The following is a 25,334-nucleotide window of genomic DNA, read 5'->3' on the forward strand; positions in this document are numbered from 1 at the left end:
CCATTCAAAACTGACGAACTGTTTATTTCTGGGATTTCCCATTTAATCGTTTTGGACCACGGCTGACCGTGGGTAACAACAAAAAGCAAAACCATGGACTGTTACAGAGCCACCAGCGCCAGCCTGCGCCTCCTCCTGGAACTGAAGACCTGAAAGGTGGCTGAAGGGCAACGCCCCTCACTGGGTGATGGGGTCAGGCCCGCCTCGCGGTGCAAGGCCCCGGGCGCAGTGTGGGGCAGAGCAGTGCCGTCTGCAGTCCTCGCTCCAGGGACGCAACTGAGACTCAGATGGCAGACGCAGCGCTATCTTCTTCCCGGGAGAGCAGGGGCTGCACTCTGCGCACAGGCTCAGCTTTGTCGGGGGACAGACCTCGTGTCTGGGTTGTGGGACAAGCACTCTGTGGCCCGTTTCCCGTGGCTGCTGGGACAAATGACACTCACCTGGTGGCTTCAGACAAGCTCTGCCAGTTGGAAGTCTGAAATCAGTTTCCCTGGGCTCCAGTCGGGGTGCTGGCAAAGCTGGCTACTTCTGGGGGTGCTGAGGGATGCCTTGTGCTCTTTAAGCACCGAGTGACCACCTATAGTCCTCGCTTTTGCCCCAAGGTGTCGCTGCAGGCCCTGCGTGGGCACCACGCCCCCTCTCTGACTTCCCGCCACCCCCTCTAAGGACCCCAGGGTTATGTTGGGCCCACCCCCAACTCCTGGTAACCTGCCTCCTCCACATCCTTAGTCACACCTGCAAATAAGGTAACAGACAGAGGGATGGGATCAGGAGGACATTATAGGGGCCCTCGCTCAGCCTCCATGATAACAAGCGGGGAGGGGAGGATCACAGGCTAGTCTGGTGGGGCAGACGCAGGAGCCGAGGGGAGCCTAGGACCCGGTGGCCCACGGTCAAGATACAAGGTGTCATGTTGGCTGCTGCAAGCAAGCGCATAAGGAGTAAATGCTGAGGATGGAGGGCAGGAGCTGTGTCTGACCCAGGCAGTTGGCCAGGCCTGGGTCAGATGCAGGACACCGGGGTTCAGCTCACGCGGGGACACAGCCCACCCAGGGGAGCGAAGGACCAGCACACAGGCATTGGCAGCTGAGGTTTATTTAACAGGTAGGCCGACCGGAGCAGGAAGTGCAGCGGCAGCCCTAGGATGCGATTTCTGGAGGGTGGGATGCACGGAGACGAGGCCTGGCCAGCACTCTGGGTCCCGCATGTCAGCTCTGGGAAGGTCAGCGGCTGCAGCTTCTGCGTTGACCAGGTTAGCAAGTGATCTCCGTCAGGCCTGAGGGAAACACAGAGATGCAAAGGCTCCCACAGAAGAGAAGACTCGGAGGTGGGAGTGACCTGGCCCCGCTCCGGGACGCCCCGCACAGGCCACTTACACTGCAGCTCCGTCCTGCTCCCTCAGACGGGCTGGCACAGGGACACGCGCCCACATGGGGCGGTGCTCACAGGCAGTTTAAAGGGTTAGGAAAGCCCCATAACTGTGCAAGCATGTCAAACTCGCGGCCGGTGGGCCACATCCTTGTTAACAAATGCAGACACGGCTCTTCACCACACACACACACACACACACACACACACACGTACCACCATCATGGCAGCCGGGCGAGGTGGGGGCAAAGGGAGCCCCGTCATAACAATGTTCACCACAGTCACGCTAAAATCTAAAGTCCACTGGAAGTGCCACACACAACCGGCATTTCCAAAGTTGGGAAAGTTAAGTAAATTCGGACATAGCCCCGTGACAGGATTTCCTGAAGCCGTTAAAGTTACACTCACTGAGTTTGTAATAGCAAGGGGAATGCTCATGTTATAATACTGAGCTGAAAAGATCAGCAATCAAAGCTACACAGCCTGTAAATTCAACTCTGCCAGCAACACCAGAGCTGAAAAAGCAGAGGAGAAAAGTCACTCGAGGTGCTCAGTGGCAGGCACCCACATGGTTATTTCCTTCATCATACTTCTTACCAGTTTTCAAAGGCTCTACTAAAAATTACCTTGTGTTTAAAATTGAGAGGGGAATACCAGCATAAAAACCCCACTAAGTGATCCTATATAATAAAAGGCTAATATGCAAATTGACCAAACAGCAGGACAACCAGTCGCTATGACACGCACTGACCACCAGGGGACAGACGCTCAATGCAGGAGCTGCCCCCCTGGTTGTGAGTACACTCCCACAGGGGGAGCACCGCTCAGCCAGAAGCCAGGCTCACGGCTAGCGAGTGCAGCGGTGATGGTGAGAGCCTCTCCTGCCTCCGCAGCAACACTAAGGACCCCTCAGGGGATGTCCAACTGCCAGCCTAGACCCACTCCCCCTGGGCCGGCAGTCAGACATCCCCCGAGGGGTCCCAGACTGCGAGAGGGCGCAGGCCAGGCTGAGGGGACCACCCCCCCCCCCCCCCGACCAAGTGCATGAATGTCATGCACCAGGCCTCTAGTTTTAAATAAAAAAACAAATAGAAAAGGGTGTTGTGGGCTGAGCTGCACAGCTGAGTAAATTTATAAAGCAGTGGGGAGACAGGCCCAGGGCAATGATTAACCAGCTTGTGCCAGCCTGCAGTTTCTCACGGGGTCAGAGCCGGCCTTGGTCATGTTCTCCCACTGCATCAGCTGCCTGACTACAGCTGCCCCTCCCTGGGTCACATCTGTAGGAAGCCGGCGGGGCAGCTACCACGTTCAAGGCCTGAGCTGGGATCTAAAGCACTCTCCACAGGCTGCAGGCGCCCGAGGAAGCAGGGGCACATGGGAAGCTGTGAGGAGAAACTGGACCAAGGCCCCGGTGTCAGGAGCACCAGGGAAGCCCTGCTCGGCTGGCTGGGCAGCGTCGCCCGCAGTGGGTGAGAGACACCTGTCCGTGTTTACCACCCAGGAGACCTGGGTATGAGCTGATGAAAAGACAGACCCTGGTCACTTTGATTAAGATCACTATTGCTTTAAACGCAAGGTCTTCCTGCGCACACCTGCACGGGGTGGCTGGTTTGTTTGGCGCGGCTCTCCCTGACACCTCTCCCGCTTCTGTGTGTGGGACACGGGACATGATGGCCAATCCCGAGACGGTCACGGGCACAGGCACGGGCGCTAGTGCCCTCTGCACTCAAGGCTCAGGGTGTCTTGCGTTCCTTGCAGATTAAAAGGTCCCCACTTTGGGGCGAAGACAGGGTGCACGGTACCTAGCTCGCTGCCCCCGCGGGTGGCCCAACACAGGCAGTAGTGGCACATGAGCTGCTCCAGGAGCTCCAGCTCGTCCAGGAACTCCAGGGACTCGATCCTGCAGAGTCAACGCAGAACAGATGGTGAGCACGGTTAACAGCGAGGACCAGGTGCTCAGGACACAGACCACGTGAGAGCCTACAAGTAGCAGCTACGGAGCGCTTCCACGGTAACTTATTTTTATTAAAAAGAAGGAAAAACACCTTAAGCAAAATCAAAAGACAACCTAGAAAAAATATTTCCAACGTAAATAACAAAGGTAGATTCCCTTGCTGCATAAAGAGCTGTTGTACTTCAATACGAAAAACTTCGAAAGTTCATTTAAAAGGCGGATGGGGTGGGGGAAGGATGAAAAGGTGAAGGGGATAGAGCAGGGGTGGGCAAACTTTTTGACTCGAGGGCCACAATGGGTTCTTAAACTGGACCGGAGGGCCGGAACAAAAGCATGGATGGAGTGTTTGTGTGAACTAATATAAATTCAAAGTAACCATCATTACATAAAAGGGTACGGTCTTTTTTTTTTTTAGTTTTATTCATTTCAAACGGGCCGGATCCGGCCCGCGGGCCGTAGTTTGCCCACGGCTGGGATAGAGGCACACACTTCCACTTAATTAGGTTACATCCCTGGCTGGTGGCTCAGATGGTTGGAGCCTTGTCCCATACGCCAAAAGGTGGTGGGTTCGAGTCTGGTCAGGGCACATACCCAGGTTGCAGGTTCAACTCCCGGTAGGGGTGGGCACAGGAGGCAACTGATCAACGTTGCTCTCTCGCATTCATGTTTCTCCCTCTTCTTCTCCTTCCTTTGACTTCTCTCCATCCTCCCTCCTTTCCTCTAAATATCAATAAAAGTTTGTCCTGGCCGTGTGCTCTGTGGTTAGAGTGTCAGCCAGCACACCCAATGGTCACAGGTTCAATTCCTAGTCAAGGGCATGTTCTTGGATTACAGGTTTGATCCCTGGCCCAGGTCAGGGCACATGCAGGAGGCAACCAATCAATGTGTCTCTTTCACATCGAAGTTTATCTCTCTCTCCCCATCCCTCCCTCCCTTCCACTCTCTCTAAAAAGCAATGGGAAAAAAATATCCTCGGGTGAGGATTAACAAAAATAAAAATAAGAATAAAATAAAAATCAGTAAAAGTTTAAAATAAATAAGTTACAGAATGTAATGCACAGCATAGCAAAAACAGTCATGTATATACATGTTGAATCGCTATGATGTCATCTGAAACTTATATAATGCTATATGTCAACTATACTTTAATTTTTAAAAGACAAGTCTACTAGAAAAGAAAAACAAGAGGTTTTCAATTTCACTTCTGAGAAAAGAAATGTAGATTTAAATACTTGACACCTTCCTACCTCTCAGACGGATGAGGATCACAAGGCCAGCATGCCGTGGAGAAGACTGGGGAGGCGCCGTCCTGCCAGGACAGCGGCACCTGTCAGCTCGCAGCGGGATGCCCTACCCTGCACCTGCTCCAGGCCCGAGTCCCAGAGCACTCACCGAAGCTTCCGGCCGCCACACAGGGACAGCAAAGACCCTGACCTAGAGATGCTGGCGGGTCCAGCAGGCACAGATGCCTGCAGCCTGCAGGACAGCCTCTGGGACGCAGCACAGCCTTTAGACAGCAGGCAGCTCAGGCAGGAAGATGCGTGGTTTACTGCCGCTACGCAGAGAGGCTGTGCTCATACGTGCACAGAGCAGACCATCTTGGAAACCACAGAAAACACCGCCAGGAGGTAGTGGCGAGCAGTGAGTAGGGTGAGGGCCTTTGTTTTTGCTCGTTTCTTTTTCTTAATCACGTTTATATGATTTTTTTCAAAACAGCATTTAAATGTAAACTTTTTGAAGGTATGCACACACTGAAACATGCACAAATATATGATATGGGTTTTTAAAATATTTTCTGCCATATGCACACACTGTGGGGGGGGGGGGGGGTGGAATTCAGGCATTTCCAAAAAGTATGAAAAAAATAAAACATGACCCATATTCCTACTATTCACAATAGCCAACAGTAGCACTGGGCATTGGCTGTGTGGGGAGGTGGGGGCGGGGGTTGCGTAAGTGCACATTTGTGCACGTCTCACGTTTCTGTACGTGTGTGTGTGTTCCTGCCTCGGTATTCAGGCCTAAGGGTCACATCTGAAGTGAGAATGTTTATCCATAAAGGACTTTGGTTGCTTCCTAACTGATGTTCCCAACGAATCAGAAGACATTCAAGGCAGGCGTCCTAATAGCAAGTTCCAGAAGAAACCAGCACCCCACCAAGGAGGTGACCTCCAAGCTCGGCTGTGAACGCCACACGCAGGCTCATCTCTGCCCGGTTCGGGCCAGTTATTCCTCTTGTGCTTAGAAAGGGCGTAGCACACACTGCGCAGGCAGCACCGGCTCGGTCAACGGGCCTGCCTTGGGCTTTTCATGCACATACCCTCCAAAACCCTTGGCGAACGTGGACACCAACTACTTGGCGTTCAGAGTGGGGAGGACCGTAGCCCAGGGCAGACACACCAGAGCTGACCCCCTCACCCCCCGCTGTTGGGACACGTATCTGCAAAGGCCTTGGCGACATGAGACGGGCTGCCCCGGAGCCACTGCCCAGTGGCCCAGGCGGTGAGACGCCTCCCCGGGCTCCCAGGAGAGCCGCGAGCCCAGTGCCGTCACAGGCGCCAGACCAGGGCTCTTCACAACAGTCCTCCTGACATGAAGCCAGTGGAGACCGGCCCGTGGGGACGGAAAACTAGAACAACCCAGGAGGCATCAGCCGGACCACGTGGAGACAGCCCTTCAAGGATCTGACGTACAGACTGGAAGCAAGTCGTGCTTCCCACAGTTAAGAAGGGCTGTGGAGAGGCAAGACCAAGTATTTTCTCAGTATCTTGCAAGAGACCAACAACTCTACCTGTGGGTCCCCAAAGGCAGGAGGGAGCACAGAGCAGAAGTACAGAATGACAGAAACCGAACACGCTGGTGCCCACACTGGCCAGAGGTGAGCATGGCCACGTGCCCCGCAGTGGTGTTTTTTAAATATGTTTTTATTGTGTGTGTTTTTTAGAGAGAGAAGGGAAAGGAAAAGAGAGACACACTGATGGGCTGCCTTCTGCACACCCCCTACTGGGGATCGAGCCCGAAACCTGGGCATGTGCCCTGACTGGGAACTGAACCATGACCTCCTGGTGCACGGGACAATGCTCAATCCACTGGGCCACACCGGCCGGGCCAGCAGCGGTTGTATAACAGGGAACTGAAACAAAATAAAACACAGGACACCACCACCCACCCACACGTCCACACACCACAGGAGTGACGCACCCCCTGGCCACAGGGACCGCACTGCTGTGACAGGTAAAGATAAATATAACCTATTGTTAGGTTTGTTAGAAAGCAAGGTGGTTTATAGACACACGTGTAATATGAATCTACCAATTAAAAAAAGCTAATCTGTCAGTAAGCACTTCTCTTTATAGGTGCAGAGAAAGGGGGCGCCCGCTTGTGAATGGCTCTCTGGAATGGCCTGGGTGCAGAAAGCACGACTTTAAACCTCAGCTGCTTTACATGCTTGAAAACTTTCTTAGAACCAGCGTGTATTTGTTACAATGAGAGGAAAAGCCCATTTAAAAACCTGTGAGAGACCTTTCCTCCCACTCCAACCACGAGGATCGCCCAGTGTCCACCTGGAGGCAGCCGTGGGAGCCCTGCAGGTGTCATCGCTTCGTGTGGATGCAGGTCACCTGTTCGGGCGCAAACCCGATCTCGGCTGAGAGCTGCTGCGTTCCCGTCGGGCGGAGTGTCTAATGTGTATCAGGAGGGCAACGTGATTCACGAGGAGTCTACGTGAGAGGACAGGACAGGGGCCGTACCTGCTGACTTCGGCCCGAGGTAGCCGGCTGTACAATTCCATCATGTTCACGGCCGACGCCGTTTCCCACCCGTTCGACAGGAACCGCTCCTTCTGAGCCGTGCGAGGAGAGTGGAGAGAATGGGGAGCCACAGGGCACAGTCGTGAATGCGGCGTCTCTAAGCACTGACAATTCCTTACATGCCTCCTCCTTCAAAAGCCCATCCCGGCCCCTACCGTCTTCCTTCTTTTTATTTCCCAATGTCCTACACTGAACATGCAGTGCCTATTTAAATGAGGGCAGAGTGGGTGGTATCCCTCCAGAAAAAAAAAAAAATTTTTAAAAGATTCGAATGCACCAACTCTGAACATTTTAAAAAAATAACTGCGGAAAACTGAACATGAACTGGATGTTAGAAGCTACGAAGGAGCCACTGCCAATTTCTAACCTGTAATCATGGTATCATCATTCCTATTGGTCTATGGAGATTTATACTGAGTATTTAGGAGGGAAATGATATACTATCTGGGATTTGCCTTAAAACAGTCCAATACCACCACCAATAAAAGTTTGGAGGGAATGAGCAGTATTTACAGAATATTAATTATCGAAGCTGGCTGATGGGACATGGCTGTTGGTTTTACTATTCCCTCTACTTCTCCGTTGTTTGAAAAATGCATAATAAAAAGGTAAATAATAGGGTGTAGGAAATACGCATTTGATACCAACATGGGAAGCAGGGTTGGACTGCACTAGCGTGAGAACTGGCGGCTACACGAGCCTGGCCCGCAGGCGGGCGCTCCTGCGAGGCTGGCCAAGGGTGTGAGAGGACGCCCGCCTCTGCTCTGACCTGGGACTCTAAGGACTTGCAGGGTTCCACCCCCGCCAGGTCACACTGTCGTCTCCGCAGGTTTTCGACCATGATCTGCCCAAACCGGTCATCCATGTTCACCTGGGGAGGGAAGAGCAGCCAGGCATCGCCATTAGGGTGTTCTCTCACACACGCAAAATACAGCAGCACCCTACTTCTCACAGTGAGGGCTGAGGTCTGTGGGTACCAAGTGCAGGCCACGCGGTCTGCCCAGCGCCGATGGGGGCATGAACCGGCGGCCCCTGGAGGCAGCTGTACCCTCCCCCACCCCGCCCCCCCGCGAGAACTGGCCCGGGCCCAGTCTCTCTTGCAGGTGCGCCTGCCCATGTGCACGGAGGTGCAAGGGCGTCCGCTGCAGCGCTGCAGACCGAGGAGTCCAAGAGCTAAAAGCATCACCCGGGTGCAGTAAATTCTGCATGTTCTACACGATGGAATACCACAGAGCCGGGGAAGCAGGAAAGACACACACACCCACTATGGAATGATCTCTAAGCTCTAAGAACTCCTGAAAAAAAAGGTCCAGGGCAGCGGTTCTCAATCTGTGGGTCGCGACCCCTTTGGCGGTCGAACGACCCTTTCACAGGGGTCACCTAAGACCATCCTGCATATCATATATTTACATTACAATTCATAACAGTAGCAACATTACAGTTATGAAGTAGCAACGACAATAATTTTATGGTTGGGTCACAACATGAGGAACTGTATTTAAAGGGCCAGAAGGTTGAGAACCACTGGTCCAGGGGAATGTCTACTGTATTCTCCCATCTGCCTTTAAGAAAAAAAAAAAAATCTCTACATTTGCATATGCATAGAAAAATTCTGGAATCTGGCAAAGTGGCTTCCCAGGTAAGAGGGCTGAGGTTGGGGGTAGGAGAGACTTACATTCCTTGTCTGCCCTTCTGTACTATTTGATATATTTCTATTCTGGATGTAGTGTTACTTTTGGATAAAAAAAAACAAAAAACTTGTGTGAAACACTCTAATTAAGGTCTAGCTGGTTTGGCTCAGTGGATAGAGCATCGGCCTGCAGACCAAAGGGCAAGTACCTCGATTGCAGGCTCCTCCCTGGCTTGGGCCCTGATCGGGGCACCTGTGGGAAACAGCCAATTGATGTGTTTCTCTCAGATTGATATTTCTCTCTGTCTTTCCCTCCCTCTTCCACTCTCTAAAAATCAATGGAAAAATATTCTCAGTTAAGGGTTAAAAAAAAAACCACACGCAACACTGTCTATTGTACTACAGGCACTTATAAAAAGTTAAAAAAAATAATTAAAGCCCTGACGGGTTTGGCTCAGTGGATAGAGTGCTGGCCTGCGGACTCAAGGGCCCCAGGTTCAATTCCGGTCAAAGGGCACGTCCCCAGTGGGGAGTGTGCAGGAGGCAGCTGATCGATGTTTCTCTCATCGATGTTTCTGGCTCTCTATCCCTCTCCCTTCCTCTCTGTAAAAAATCAATAAAATATATTTTTTAAATAATAATAATAATTAAATTCTGTATGTGCACAAACACCAAAGCACATCACCTATTACGGCATATATGCACTCTGATGTTGTCATATACAAAGTGGCAAAGATTCACCGTAACAGGTCAGGTGGCCAGGGTTTTCTCCTGTGCTGCATGTGTATGGCTTACGTGGCACTAGGCGTCGGATGGCACATTGTTCATTCGGGAGGGAGGGCGTTTGTCACACACACTCCCTCGCTGCACTGCCCGAGTGTGAGTCCCGGCCCGACATCTGACCGCTGGGAGACTCTGACCAAGCTGCCTACCCGCGGTGCTTCAGTCCCCTCACCCGTAAAACCACGAGGACAAGGACCTACCCTGTGGGTTGCTGTGATGAAATAAGTTAACACGTGTGAAACTCACAGCATAGCATTCGCTATTATTATCATTATTGTAGTTGTCATCATCCACGTGGTTTTGTCATTTTAAACTAGTTAGGAACTAATGTAAGGCATGTGAGCATTAATACACGAGAATGCAGGTGATTTGTATTTGTGATAAAATTACTAAGTTGTGGGGGGATCTGAACCGGTTTGGGGACAGTGTGGACAACATATTGGGCATTGGCCCATTCCCAGGCCTGCTCCAAAGTGACAGGGTCTCTGGCCTAAACTCGCTGAACCACCCGCCCCCCTCGGTGCTGTTGGATAGAGGAACACACCAGTGAAGCCAGGTGAACGAAACGGCAGACAGCGAGATGTGGGGAGCACAGGGAGAGCGGATTCATTTTCCCCAGGAGTGGCATCCTGCAGGCAGCAGGCTCCCCGGAATTATTCACAGCAGAAGAGAGAAAACCGAGGAGGCCAGCTGCACTGCGCCCACTCGCCAGGACTGAAGCCTGAATCTGAGGACCACCCCCAGTCACAGAGGGAGGAGGAAATCAACCCCCCAGGACCCACCTACACAGGAGCCGGGACTGGGTGGGCGGACGAGGAGCCCAGGTCTAGCCCTGGTCTGCCCATAATCATGCGACCGTGGGCAAGGCCTGCACTGCTCTCATCTGCCATAAATATAAAATAAAATAAGATAGAAAACAAAATCAATACAACTAACAAAACTACAATGAACAGTAACATCAGCACGCATGGCCTCGGTGCTTTCCATGTGCATCTCATGAACGTCCACAAACCCGAGGTGGCATCTTCTCTCTTTATGAACAGAGAGCAGGGCTCAGAGCGGGCCACTACCCGCCAACACTGCCTTCACAGCCAGGGGATGCTGTCAACAACACGATGAAGCCGGATGTTATCATCCTCGTTTTCAGATGAGGACACGGGCACAGAGAGGTGACGAACCACGTCCTGGTCACACAGCTACGCAGTCTACCTCCAGAGCACGGATTCCCAACCCCACGCAGTTCTGCCTCAGGTCTCACAGCCGATAAGACCCAGGGCCAGCTTTGGACACCTGCTGGACAATCCCAAAGCTCTGGAACAACCCAGTCAGCAAACCCGCAGCCAGAGGGCCAGACTCAGTGAATTTAGAAATTAGGAAATGTTACGTTAAAATCCTGCATTTCTGCCCGGCTGGCGTGGCTCACTGGTTGAGCATCAATCTATGATCCAGGAGGTCACAGTTTGATTCCTGGTCTGGGCACATACCCAGGTTGTGGGCTCGATCCCCAGTAGGGGGTGTGCAGGAGGCAGCCGATCAATGATTCCCTCTCATCACTGATGTTTCTATCTCTTTCTCTCTCCCTTCCTCTCTGAAATCAATACAAATACATTTTTTAAAAACCTTGTGCCGTAGACCAATTCCAGCATGTCATAATTTCAAGAGTTTCATCAAAAGGTTGATGAGACTTGGGGACTCAACAGGGTTGAGTCACACATGTAGTCACCTGTTGGGAATGGCTGAAGGCATTTCCCCAAACCTGAATAGGAAACTGATTGTGGCTGCCAGACAGCTAAAGGGCATCTTAGTCTACATGTTATTGCCTCCTACTGGCCAAACACCTGAATAGCCATAGGCTAATTCCCCCATTCTGACAATGGACTCTGTACCAAACCCTGACCCTTTGAAGTCTATATCTCTGCCTCGCCTCAGGACAAGTTGTGTTAATAAAAAGCATGGGGTCCTGGGGATGAGGAGAACCTAAGGCCTTAGACTTAAGATCTTAGATCTTAGCTCCTTTAGCTAAGCTCCTCTGACCCCCAATGCCTTTCAAAATTATATTTCATCTCCGGACTCTTTATTACTCTCTGGATTCCTATGTCATCTACGCACAGCCTTCTCCAGATTCCTGAGCCCTTCTTGATGCTGGGACAAGAACCCCGGCAACCCTGCTTTCTAACTTCTGAAAAGCAACTGGAGGCTCACAGGCCTCACAGGCTGGGACTGCGGAGGCCGCTCTCGTGAGCTGGAGCAGGATGGCTGGGCCCCCTAGTCCCCACCCTCCACAGCACTCATCTGCCAACTTCCTCCCCTTGCACCCAGTGCCCACCTCTGAGGGCAATGAGTTTGCCACCCCTACAGGGCAGGCAACCAAAACTCCCTCCATCCAGGGCTCCGACTCTATAGGACAGTAAATACAGTGATCAAATAGGAACTCAAGAACCTTCCATAAGGGCCAATACAGCAGTTCCAAAAACAGCTAAAAGTTTACAGGAGGTCAAGGGCTCCAGAGCAGCAGGCCTGCGAGCACTGACTAATAAAGGAGATGTTAGCCTAGTGATGGCGAACCTTTTGAGCTCAGCATGTCAGCATTTTGAAAAACCCTAACTTAACTCTGGTGCCGTGTCACATAGAGAAATTTTTTGATATTTGCAACCATAGTAAAACAAAGATTTATATTTTTGGTATTTACTTTATATATTTAAATGCCATTTAACAAAGAAAAATCAACCAAAAAATGAGTCTGCATGTCACCTCTGACACGCGTGTCATAGGTTTGCCATCACTGCGTTAGCCGGAGGCAGAAGGAAAAGAAAGAGCAGAAGCAGGTACGGTGCTCCGAGGCAGAGCCACCCTGGCTCCGGGACAGGATGCGGATTTCTCGTGCTTCCTCTTACCTGTTCGTAGCTGATGAACATGGCGGTCTCAAAACTGTTGGCTGCCCACTTGATTAGGTTTGCAGACTGCTCCGGAGTCATGTAGACCAGCACACACTCTGTCACCAGGAGTGTCGGCAACCTTGGGAGAAAAGAGCAGGCACGTGTTCACCGGCTGGCACTCTGGCTGGGCACGTGCCGCAGTTCTGGCAGGGCAGTCACAGCCAGGGCCCCAGCAGCACTCTGCAAGCACATGGCCACTCTGCACAGCCCCAGCTGGCACCGCCGCGTCCGAGACATACTGCACACAGGTGAGCCGCGAGCGTGGTGTGTCTGGCTTGTGAAAATGAGTTGAATGGCTGCGGACTCTCCCGGCCCTGGCCCACCCGGCAGCAATACCAAACTGCAGGTTCCGCCATGAAGGAGGAGGGCATTTCCTCCCCCAGAGTCTGGGTCAGTCCGCAGGATGCTTCGGCCAATGAACAAGCAGCAAACAAGAAGCCTGACAATCCCTTGCACATGGGCACTTGCTCTCCTGCTGCACTCACTGTGCGAGTGAACCCAAGCTCGTGGGCTGCAGCAGGGGAGGCCCCTGGGCGAATGAGGCAGCCCAGTGACAGGGAGTCAGCCCCAGCGACCTGCCTGTGTGCGCGCGCGCACACACACACACACACACACACACACACACACGACCCCAAAGGATATTAGCTAAGCCTGGTCTTCTGGCAGAAGAACCACCCAGCTAGGCCCAGCCCAAACTGTCAACTCACAATCCTGAGCAACTAGACAGTGAGCTGTTTGAAACCTCTGAGTTTGGAAGGATTTGTTACACATGAAGAGCTGGCTGGTAGATGCAGAAATACTGGCATTCGTTTAACGGAATCTAGTTTTTTATATAAGCTACACCATGAAGAATTGAAAACAGCGTGATCAGTTGTGGGAAACCTACTCAGAATATGCCAGATGTTCAAGACCAATCTGCCATACGCATGTGCAAAGGCAATGACCCGGCAGTTTACTGTACGCACTGCGCAGGCGTGCCTTCCTATGACCCAAAGACTGCCATCACTATTTGGCGAGAAGCCTCTCTTGTCTGAGTTGGTAGAAAGACGGTCACTGACCAGCCGGTGCGCGTCTGCTTGGTCGGGCTACTTTGCAGATCTGTTTTGCCTGGTGGCTCCGTTAGCAATGGCTACTTGGTCTGCAATAAAGTCTCTCCTATATGCCTACGACTGCTCATACCCGGCGTCCACGGGGGACAGCCCCTGGCAGAGGAGGAGCTGTGCTCCGACATCAGTCCCCAAGAAATGACGTTATACTTAGCATCCATTCTCACTCACCGGACCCAAGTACTGAACGAATTAGGAAAAGCAATAAACTGCTGGGAAATATCTAAAAGCCTTCATTTCGGAAAGGGAACACTGACTCAAAGAGGATTTTAAGCAAACAGAGCAAACCCCACTCCTATTCACCAACAGGAGCGGTCAGACGGAACCCAGCGTGAGAGTCCTCAGTGTGGACGGGCTGCGGGCTTCCCAGGCCCGGCTTCCACGCCCACTGCCGATCTTCACTCACTAACCAGTCGTGTCCTTGAACGCCAGCACTCACCTCTGCCAGGGAGCCCACTACATCTTGCAATCTGTGCAGCACATAAACGTTCCCCAGAGAGAAGAAAGGATAGGTGGGTCTGCACCTCCTAATGACAGCCTGGCTGAGATTCCAGGCGAAATGGGCCAACAAAAACTTCCAGACGCAGCCCCGACAGCCATCACCGCGTAAGTGAAAGATGTGTTGGGAAGACCAAGCTTTGACTCCCTAACTCTCCTCCCTCAGTCGCCGGCAGGCCACCTGTATGTGCACCTGTTCTTACTCCTTTCGCCCTCTCAGAAGAACGGGGACCCGTCCTTCCCCCTGAAGGACGTTAGCCTTGGGCCATGCTCTGCCGCCCCCTCTCCTCTCCAGCAGTGATCCCCTCGTTGCTCCTTTATTTCATCATTTGCCATTGATTTTTGCCTTCAGTTTCTTCTTTTTGTGGCTCTTCCACAAAATACCGACTTCTGCACATGGGCCAAAGTTTCAATCGCACTGTACGTGCACGCCCACACGTGGTATTTTGTGGAAGAGCCACACTCAAGGGGCCAAAGAGCCACATGTGCTCGCGAGCCGCAGTTTGCCAACCACTGATATAGGTTATTCATCCATTCCCCTCCTGATGGATATTTAAGTTGTGTTCAGTTTTCTGCTACTAAAAACACTGCCTATGCCCTGGCTGATTTTGCTCAGTGGTTAGAGAGCCAGCCCTCGGATCGAAGGGTTGTGGGTTCGATTCCCAGTCAAGGACAAGTACCTCAGTGTAGGCTCGATCTCTGGCCGCCCCATCAGGGTGTGAACTGGAGGCAATCAATCGATGTGTCTCTCTCACATCGATGTTTCTCTCTGCGCCCCCCCCTCACTCCCCTCTCTTCCACTCTGAAAAAAAAAATCAATGGAAAAATATCCTGGGTTGAGGATTAAAAAAAAATAAAAACGGTGGCTGCAATGAACACCCACCTGTGCATACGTGCAGGGGACACAGCTGGAGGTGGAGCTGCTGTGGCACAGGGTGCACACCTGTGCGACCTCACTAGGTATCTCCGACCTTCCTCCCCCTCGTCCTCCTGAGCGCACGTCCACCGGTGCTCTGACCACTCCTCTTACCCCGTCACCTGGCCAGCACTTAATACTACCAGGCGTTCACATTTCTGCCCACTTGATGGAAGCAAAATGGGATTTCATCTGATCACTACTGTGGTTCCCTACCCTGGTCCCACGATGTTCTTTACTTTCCTCTCTGAGCTGCCTTGTCGTTTTTTTTCTGCCCATTTGTCTACGGGACTTTTTTTTTTAACAGTAGCTGTTTTTTATATATTCTGAATGCTAATCCTTTCTTTGTGTGTTGCAGTTGTATGCTTCTATGCACACAATTACCTTCTACCACGCTTTGTTTATGTTACACATCAGTATTTTACAAAAGCAATACAGGTTATTCTGATGTGAAACAGACTCGAGAAACAGTGCTCCTAACAAGTTCAGAAAATCACTCAAGGTAGGGATGAGCCGAAACGGGGCCTGGGTGTCCCGCTGCACTGCCGACTGGCCTTATCTCACGTTAGCATGAGACCACACACGTGTAAGAGGTTAAAAAAAATCTCACTGTGTGTTCATGTTACATTTCTTTAGTTTCTCTTCCAGTGTGGCTAAATCTCGAAGATCTGCTCCAATAAGGGCGTATCTCTTCGAATCCAACATGTGTCCATCTGCAAATACAAGAGAAGAGCATTTCAACAGAAATAAATGAAGAAGAGGTTGTTAATTCCAATGGACAGGGCTTCCTCAACATTAAAGTTATTGTTTTTCTCTATTATAAAAGTACATGCTCATTATTTTAAAAAATCGGGTAAGAGGAGAGTGAAAATTAACTGATTATTACATTTCCCAAAACAGCTATTAGTGTTTTGGTGTATAACGTTCCAGCTTTTTTTCCTATGTGCTTAAACTCACAGACACAACACAAACTCTCTCTCTCTCTCTCTCTCTCTCTCTCTACACAGAGAGAGAAAAAGAGAGAGAGAGAGAAAATGGGGCCACTCCATATGTTTTGAAAAATGCTTTTCCTGCTTCACAGTGCTCTCATGGCATTCTGCTGAGTGGATAAAACAGCTGCCTGAGCCAATCCCTCCCGAGCAGACGTGGCGTTCCCAGGTGGTCTCTGCCGTGGGCACTGCGATGAGCACCCCCGCGCATGCGTCAGGAAGCACCGCCTTATGACCTCTTTAAAGTGCAGAGAAACCTGTGCTGTGATACACACACAGGGATGCTCACCACAGGGCCTAAGACAGAGCTGGTGCTTCAGGGCACACACCTGCACCGAGTAGCAAATACGTCCTAGAGACCAAATGCACGCCGTGCCCACTGGCGACCCTGCACCCTAGTCCTCAAAGCTGCTAAGAAACTGGATCTCCATTATCCCGACCACCAAAAGGAAAGGATAATTATGTGGCATGCTAGAGGCACTAATTACCACTACACTGGCAGTCATACTACAACATATAAACGTATCAAATTAACAGGTACACCCTGCATTACACAGTGCTGATGTCAAATAGATTTCAATTTCTTGTGAAGGAAGTGTACATGGATCAGAAGTAGACACTGTGTGACATCACGTGCACACACACATGCACGCACATGCACACACACTTTCAATTTAGGAAAGTAGATTATAGGTGAGGAGGGCAACAAGTAAGCCTGCTCCACACTGGTACTGATGGGAAGGCTGCTCTCTAAGTGCTGTGCCAATTTGTAAGATATTACCTTTGACAGAAAATAGTTCAATCCCAGCTCTGCTCAGGGCATGGGCAGTAGGCAGCCAATCTATGTGTTTCTTTCACATCCAAGTTTCTCTCTCTCTCTCTCTCTCTCTCTCTCTCATCCTCCCTCTCTCATCCTCCCTCCCCCTATCTCTGTAAAATCCAATGGAAAAAATATCCTCAGGTGAGAATTAACCCAAAAAATCCTATATAATAAAAGCCTAATATGCTAAGTGTCCGACCGTTTGACTGTTTGACCCATCACTATGACGTGCACTGACCACCAGGGGGCAGATGCTCTGACCAGTAGGTTAGCTTGCTGCTGGGGTCCAGATAATGGGGACTGGGCAAGATGGGCCAGACACGCCCTGGAGCCCTCTCTCAGTCCCTCCCCAGCCCCCCGATTGTGCACCAGTGGGGTCCCTCAGCCTGGCCTGTGCCCTCTCGCAATCTGGGACCCCTCGGGGGATGTCAGAAAGCCAGTTTTGGCCTGACCCCCACAGGCCAGGCCAAAGGACCCACCGGTGCACAAATCTGTGCACTGGACCTCTAGTAATAAAATAAAATAACACTGGAGGGGAGTGCTTGAGTGCTGGGGCCCAGGAGGTGACAGTGGGTGAGGCACGTCAGGCCGAAGACAGCAGAGGGGGACAGAAGCAGCCACTCACCCCTCTCAAGCACTTCCCTGCAGGAGTGAGGGCCGCAGCGGCCAGATCTGCTCTTTCCAAGGAAAGCAGGAAAGCAGGTTTTCATTAAAAACCTCCTATTTTCAAAATGTTAGCAACTAATTTAAATATTTTTTTAAGATTAGGGGGTCTATGGACATCTAATAAGTCACAAATAGCTGTTTTAAAATGCTTCCTGGTAACTGTGAAGGAAGTGTCCATGGATCAGAAGTAGACACTGTGTGACATCATGTGCACAGGTGCACACACACACATGCGCGCACACATGCACACGCACGCACACACCATCTTTAAAAAGGAAAGGGGAATCGAGCAACAACGGCGATGTGGTCCATACAGCGCCACCTGGGGAGGATACTTGCCGCCTTGAAGTGTGTCGTCTGAATGTAATTCTAAAATGGGCTTTAACAGGGGAGGCCTGGACCTACGGAAGGTGGGAAAGAGAAAGAGGAGTCAGGCGGCTTATCTGCTGCACAAATGCAGACACCACTGAAAAGCGGCAAATGCGACGGCTGCTGCGGTGGGGCCTCTGTTCAATTCCCTCTGACCCGAGGCACGTAGGGCCATGGTCGGCAAACTGCGGCTCGCGGGCCACATGCGGCTCTTTGGCCCCTTGAGTGTGGCTCTTCCTAAGCCTTAGGAGTACCCTAATTAAGTTAATAACTATGTACCTACCTGTATAGTTTAAGTTTAAAAAATGTGGCTCTCAAAAGAAATTTCAATCGTTGGACTGTTGGTATTTGGATCTGTTGACTAATGAGTTTGCCGACCACTGACCTAGGGGAACTCCAGGGACATGCATCTCAGTTAGGTCAGCTGAGCATCACACTCAGATCCGAGGTCAACCACAAACTGAGCGAGACAGGCTGCAGCAACTCCCCAGCATCGAGGTGCGGGTCTCGCCATCGCCAGCTATCCACCTCTTCTCAAACAAAACCCTACAGACACCCACTATTTCTCACAGGTAACTCAAATAATTCACGTACTCAGACCTAAAGTTCAGGAACATTTATGTGATAACGCCCCTAATCAAGACTATGAAAAAAATCAGAGCGCCAAACTGCGGTATCCCAGGCAGCACGCACAGACGCATGCCTTTCCGCTCGAAGAGCGCTGCTGGCCCGCATTGAGCCTCCTCGCTCCTACTCAGAGCTCGAACAAGCTTCGCCATCCTCTGCACTCCTCAGAGCATCAGAATTGCCACAGTCGTCCGAAAAGCACATTACATGTAAAATATTCTTTTCTATTTGGGAAGGGTAAAAATCTTATTTTCATTGGCTAAAGTAGAAAAACCAAAGTTTGAAAAGTATTTCCAGTTTGTGAGGATTAGGCATTTCTAAAGGACAAGCTTAAGCTTTCATGCTTTTTAAATTTTGTAAATATAAGAATCAGGATTTTGTTTCAGTGGCTGATTTAAACAGGAGGGAGGAATCCTGGGTTAACACTATTAAGAAACCCTGACCTTGGGCTTGAAGTCAAGGTTTAAATCTTAGCTCGACCCCTTGCTAGCTGGGTGGTCTTGGGCAAATTAACCAAATTTCTTTGAGCCTCAGTTTTCCCATCTGTAAAAGGGGCTAACAGCACTTAACTCATGAGTCTGCTCTGAGGACTGGATGAGACAACCCAAGTTGGTGCCAGGCAACAACAAGCTCTCAGCCAAGATCAGCAAACTCTCTGTCTACAACTCTGTAAACTCTCTGAAACCTGGAATGGCCCCACAATAGCTCATATATAATCACTGGTTAACTTCGGTCTCCATTCATTCATTCAAAAAATATTTACTGCACGTCTACTCTGAACCAGTACCTCTCTATGCCCTGGGAATAAAGCAGCAAACAAAATGCACATGAAAAATCACACTACTCTCCCTCGAGAGCTGCGTCAATGGGCAGTGTCCCAGGAGAGGGTGTGTTGCATTTCGAAGATTGCACGGCATGCTGGAATGAGGGTCCCAGGGCAAGAATGGAGGTGGGAGGTGGGCAAAGGAAAGCCGTGCACAAAACGAGGTCCCGGCAACCCACACGCCACCCACTGAGGCTGGCTCTGAATTCCCTCTTCAGGCGAAAACCACACTTACCTGATGCTGTGCACCTTTCTTGTGACTATGAGTGGGAAGTCGACTTCAAAATATTTATCTGGGAGAAGATCTTGATCCTGAGGAAAAAACACACAGAAATCTTGAGAATGACGTATTCACGCATACATTGACTGTCATCTCCACGGAGCAAGTGTGAGGCCCCGAAGAGCAACATGGCGCCAAGGATTTTAAACCAGGGGAACGACACAGTCAGAAATGCAGTTCCCAAGTTATTCTGGCTCAGCATGAGGAATGGATGGAGGGAAAAGTTAGGAGGCCACTGAGGTCGTCCAGGTAAGAAGTAATGGGGAACCTAAACTGGGGGAGTGGCCGCTGGGGTGGAGGTGGGAGGTAAGAGGTACTTTGGAAGTAGGACATGACAGTATTCTTCAAAAAGCAGTTGGGGACCTAACAGGTCAGGAAATCAATGTATGCAGCGGGTCTGACCAGCAGTTTGGGGATGAAATAGAATGAAATAGCAAGCATCAGAAGAAAAGAAAACAGCATGTGACGAGGGCTAGTGTTATTTTGCAACACGTTTGCTTTTTCTGTGACAGGAGAGTGGTGGGAGATAAAGCGCAGGCACTAGAGCCGGGCGCGGGTTCAAACCCAGCTCACCACTGGTTTGCTGTGAGGCCTCGGGAACGGCACTCCACTCCCTGGGCGAAAAGCAGAGAAATGATAGCACCTTCTGGGGTTGAGGACTAACGAGGAAATACATACAGGAGACACTGCAGAACAGGGCCTGCCTCAAACGTGCCACCTGTGAGCCTTTATCTTTAACCCCTAGAGTGCCGGGGAGCGCAATCGCACTCCTCCTGTCCTTCGCCAAAAGTGCCGGGAGCACTATCAAAGCTTCGACATGGCGTCCAGTTCTAAGTCTGCTTTTATTAGTGATGATGATATTGCTAAATATGTCAATGTAGTAAAGGTTTCCTTAAGTTGTGAATATGTAACTTCATTTACTTGCGATTCATAATTTTTTTCCTAAACTGCTGTAAAATCAGCAAAAATGCCTTGGCAATTTTAGCATAGTTCCTAGGATATTGGTTGGCACTCAAAGGGTTAAAGATGCAGGTACACAAAGGTGGGTCCTGGCGTGGGGGCTACATTTATTTTATACAGTGGGGCCTTGACTTATGAGTGTCCTGACTAATGAGTTTTTTGAGATACCAGCAGTCTCTCGGCCGATTTTTTGCATTGAGTTGATAGAGTAATTTGAGTTAACGAGCTCCTTAACAAGCTCCTTAACAGCTCGGTCTCGGAACGAATTGAACTCGTAAGTCAAGGCCCCACTGTACTGTGGGCCGCAGTGAAAAAGCCTGAAAAACACACAAACACACACACACACACACACACACACACACACACACACACACACGGCCTGCTTCCCTTTCCTGCATTTGCTAGCTTGGCTGAGACCTTCTCGAACGCCTCCTCTCCCTGTGGGCGGTCACCGCCTGCACAGGCTGTGACCACGCCCCCGGTGACTCTCCAGGTCCCGTCATGCTGCAGCAGCGCTTCACTTCTCTGAGACCCAGGAGGAAACAAGGTGCCCACACCTGGCCCACCTGCCCAGTGTCTCCCTCTGGAGACATGTCAACCCCCTCTCGCCCCCCTGCACTGTAGTCCAGAAAAACAGAACTTGGTGGCAGCTGGTGCAGGATGGGAGGAAGGGCAAGGCCAGCACCCTTGCTTTTGGCTTGAGCAATTGGGCAGGTGAGAGTACAACACATGCAGAGTGACCTGAGACAGAGAACAGTACAGCGGGCAGCAGGCAGGCCCCTGGGGCTGCACAACAGGGGCAGAATCATGAGCAGGGGGCCCCGAAAGGCGAGCATCGGAATTGTGGGGAACGGTCCTCAGTTAAAATCTCAGAGGATCTGGTCTGGGGGAAGAGGGTGGAGAGGAAGAGGAGGCAGAAAGAGAGAGAAAGACAAAGGAACGGAAAAGAACAGATTTTACCCTTCAACACACAGTATCACTACAAACCAAACGATCACTCAAATTTCTACTACACCCTACCAATTGCGTCTCCTGTACCTGCCTACCAGGTGCAAGTCCTTCCTGGATGCAACCTACAGCACCCGGTGCCGTGTTAACTGCCTCAGCGGAGCGCCTGTGTCACTACAGCCGCATCTCGGACCAGCCCTGGCCCGGCAAGAGGCATCTGGCACTAGGCAGCAGCCAACACGCACGCCTGCCACACCTGCTCTGCAAGGAGCCTGCCTACCCCCGAACACACGTGCAGACCACGGTGGCTCCCTCGGAGTCAGTGAGCAGGCAGCCGGCGGCTGTAGACGCCTAATGACCTCTCTCCATATACCTTCCACCCAGTACATGCCTGTGAGGTGGACAGATGGGTGTTTGTACGTGGAGAAGGCTGTGAAGCGGAACAGGCATGGACTGCTCTCATCCACTGTGCTCAGGAAGTCACAGCGTTGCCCAGGTCCTTGAAAACGCCACTTATAAGGAAATCAATGGAAACTACTTTTGTTGTAAGTTTTGTAAGGTGCATAAAACCCTTAAATTAATCTAGCAGTTGTTCCCCTAGCTCCATGGTCGGCAAACCCCGGCTCTCGAGCCACATGGGGCTCTTTGGCCCCTTGAGTGTGGCTCTTCCACAAAATACCACGTGGGGGCGCACACGTACAGTGCAATTAAAACTTTGTGGACCATGCGCAGAAGTCGGTATTTTGTGAAAGAACCACACTCAAGGGGCCAAAGAGACTCATATGGCTCGTGAGCCACGGTTTGCCGGTTTGCCGAGCCGCAGTTTGCTGACCACTGCCCTAGCTCAGTGATTCTCGACCTTGGCTGCACGTTAGAATCACCTGGGAATCTTTTTAAAATCCTGATTTCCGGGCCTCATCCTCTGAGATCAGGATTTTAAAAAGATTCCCAGGTGATTCTAATGTGCAGCCAAGGTTGAGAACCACTGCCCTAGCTGGTTTGTAGCGATATTGTGGTGAAGGGTAAAATGTGATTTTAGTAAAAAACAAAACGAAAGATTTTTATCAAATGTTACATTGCAAAAAAAAGGAATAAGAAAGAGGAAAAGCAAAATGAAAACTTCCATTTTCTGGGTGTACAAAGACCATGAAGACCTATCCCAGTGCATGGGTGGGTTTTGTGGTAGTTAACTTGGTATGTAGTGTGTTTTCTCAGTGTAGGAAATGGGCTTTCCACATCTAACTAGTCCATGGCGCCCACGGCGCTCCGTCCGACCTGCAGCTCCCATTTTTTCTTTCAACGTAGTATGAAGTGTCTTATCCTTTCCTGTGAATTCCAATTTGCCTTAACTCTTTCGATGCTGTAACTGTTTCTGTAAGAGTTAGTTCAAGTTAATGAAACAGAACCCTGACCAGACGAGCTGGCCTATCATGCCTTGTAAAACAGCAGCACAGGCTTATAAGAGGCAGTCCATAAAGTTGCTGAAATTTTGCCCTTTTAAAAAAGAGAGAGAGAGAGGATATGAATGAAGATGGCCCAGAGTCCATCCTCTACAGGACTTGTTTCTTTTTATTTATTTTCTTTTTTTTTTTTGTTAATCCTCACCCAAGGATATTTTTCCATTGATTTTTAGCAATGGTGGGAGGGAGGGAGGCGGGTGAGAGAGAGAGAGAAACATGGATGTGAGAGAGACACATCCACTGAGCCAAATCGGCTAGGGCAGGACCTGTTCCTTTTTGAAGAGCTGCCCATGCACTCGCTCACATGATCTGGTAAGATCCTGAATAGAGGTTGCTGCGGAAGGAAGCTTCTAACACGCTCACAAAACAGACACCATCTCTCTCGCTTTCATGGCTGTGGCAAGTGAGGCTGCAACTTTCTTTTTTTTTTAAGATTAAAATCTTTTTTTAAAATATATTTTTATTGATTTCAGAGAGGAAGGGAGAGGGAGAGACAGAAACATCAATGATGAAAGAGACACATCGATTGTTTGCCTCCTGCATGCCCCCCAACCAGGGGCCAGGGAACATGCCCTTGACTGAGGTACATGCCCTTGACCAGAATAGAACCCAGGACTCTTCAGTCCACAGGCCAATGCTCTATCCACTGTGCCAAACCGGCCAGGGTGATGCTGCAACTTTTTATTCTGTGAATCTCTGACACGCCACTCCAAGTAGCTCGCACGTCACAGGGCAGGGGGACACCCGACTCCACGTGTAACTCCCAGAGGGCAGCCAGGAGCAGCCAGGAACCACTCAACTCAAAGGGGACCAGGCAAGCTGCCAAGATCAGCACTGCTTCCCTGCGTACCTGACCCTCCAACTTTGCAGGAATGGCGTTCCAGGGACACCAGGGAACTCAGGCTGGGAGGTTTCACTCGCCCTTATTCTTCCTTCGGGGCGATGCTGGGCCTTCCCCTGCCTATTCTTGCCCGCTGCCTGAAGACAGAGCCTGGGCCCAAGAGCCCACAGCTGAGCTCACACAGTAGGGCGGCAGAAAGCCTGTGACTCCAGCCACGCCTCTGTGGGCGCAGCAGGGGACCATGCAGGTGGAAGTTGCATGAGACAGCAAGACCAGTGGACGCGGTTTCCCTGCCCTTTCAGAGAAGCGCATATTCTCCACAACAGGGATTAGCAAACTTTCTGCAAAGAGCCAGAAAGTATGTTAGTCTTTGCAGGCCCCATGGCGTCTTGACGACTCGACTTGGCGGTCGCTGTGCTAAGGCACCATCGAGAAGATGCGCCCACCTGGGAGGGCTGCTGCCGATAAACCTGAGTCACAAAAGCAGGCGGCCCGTGTGGCCTGGGCTCTAAGAGCGCAAACAAGCATAATTCTGTTATTGGCAAAAAGAAGAACTTTCCATTTTTAAAAAACTCCTTAGAGCAACAAAAACACCTCCATAAAGAACGTTCAGACACTGTGCTATTCCTACCTCACTGCTGACGGACAACCTCGTTCCCGGGAGGAGCACAGGAGCCTCGGTGTACTCGCTCAGAAATACAACCTCGGGTTTATTTATTATTCACCCACCTGCCAGACAGGAAACATACAACCAAAAGAAACCACACCCCACGTCCAGTGTCAGACCGAGGAGGGATTCTCCAGAGGCCCCTGTCCACACACCGCCCCTCTCTCTCCACTGCACTCTGTCCAGTGCCTCGCACCACGTTAGGGTCACTGTGTTAGAGGCACAATCGACCCACAGAAAAGATGCCTCCATACAAGCGCAGGGCTGCACACAGAGGAGAGAACAAAGACTCTGGAGGTTGAGCTGCCCCACGTTCCCAGGCCACTGGCTGGCCATCTGGAGAAGACACAGCTCTTGCGGCCCCGGCTGTGTACACCTGCCTCACGGGGCTCTCATGGAAACTCATGAAGTCCTGTGTGTAAAAGCGCTTCACCAATGGGAGGTACGCTTATCTGAATGGAGACTGCGGGGCAAGCACTCAATCCTAAGACCAAGTGGAGGCCGCTGAGTTCTTCTCCAGGAAAGAAAGGCTGGGAGCTCCAAGACGACAGACCTTGCAGGGGAGCTGCTCTGGGGCCGACATGCAGGCTGGAAACACCACACACTCTACTTATCTTTGTGTCCGTCTGCAAGAAATCTGGGGGGATGCAGGTACCCTCGTGACATCTCAGAGAAGAACCAAGAAAAATCTATACAAACCTAAAAAAAGTGAATGCAACCAGTGAGGTCTTTGTAGGGAAAGGGCTTGGGGTAAAATTCCAGCCCAGGAATCAAAGACCAACATTGCAGTCCTGGTCCTGCCACTAACTAGTTCCCTTTCCTGTGCGTGAGTGCACCTGCTCCTGGCCCCTCACAGGGCAGTTAAGGGATCAAATCAAAGAATG

The 25,334-nt window shown here is 50.9% G+C and overlaps 1 protein-coding gene across 3 annotated transcripts in view; it reads right to left on the reverse strand.

The window, feature by feature from the left end:
- Nucleotides 1–782: 782 nt before the first annotated feature.
- Nucleotides 783–25,334, reverse strand: part of LCMT1 (leucine carboxyl methyltransferase 1) — a 45,703-nt gene continuing 21,151 nt past the window's right edge. Inside the window, exons 4-11 of one of the 3 annotated variants that reach the window (XM_070413638.1) lie at nt 19,530–19,606; nt 17,815–17,876; nt 15,611–15,713; nt 12,439–12,559; nt 7,901–8,002; nt 7,072–7,160; nt 3,171–3,268; nt 1,080–1,276 (exon numbers count right to left, since the gene is read on the reverse strand). In XM_070413638.1, the coding sequence (XP_070269739.1) occupies nt 1,254–1,276; nt 3,171–3,268; nt 7,072–7,160; nt 7,901–8,002; nt 12,439–12,559; nt 15,611–15,713; nt 17,815–17,876; nt 19,530–19,606 (675 nt within the window). In that variant the 3' untranslated portion in view covers nt 1,080–1,253. Of the gene's footprint in view, nt 1,277–3,170; nt 3,269–7,071; nt 7,164–7,900; nt 8,003–12,438; nt 12,560–15,610; nt 15,714–17,814; nt 17,877–19,529; nt 19,607–25,334 lie in introns of all 3 variants that reach the window. The other 2 variants (XM_070413637.1, XM_070413636.1) reach the window with 2 other exon arrangements.

The sequence above is a fragment of the Myotis yumanensis genome, unplaced genomic scaffold, assembly GCF_028538775.1.
Source record: "Myotis yumanensis isolate MYYU_CA2020_CCGP unplaced genomic scaffold, mMyoYum1.0.hap1 SCAF_4, whole genome shotgun sequence".
NCBI classification, from domain to species: Eukaryota; Metazoa; Chordata; class Mammalia; order Chiroptera; family Vespertilionidae; genus Myotis; species Myotis yumanensis.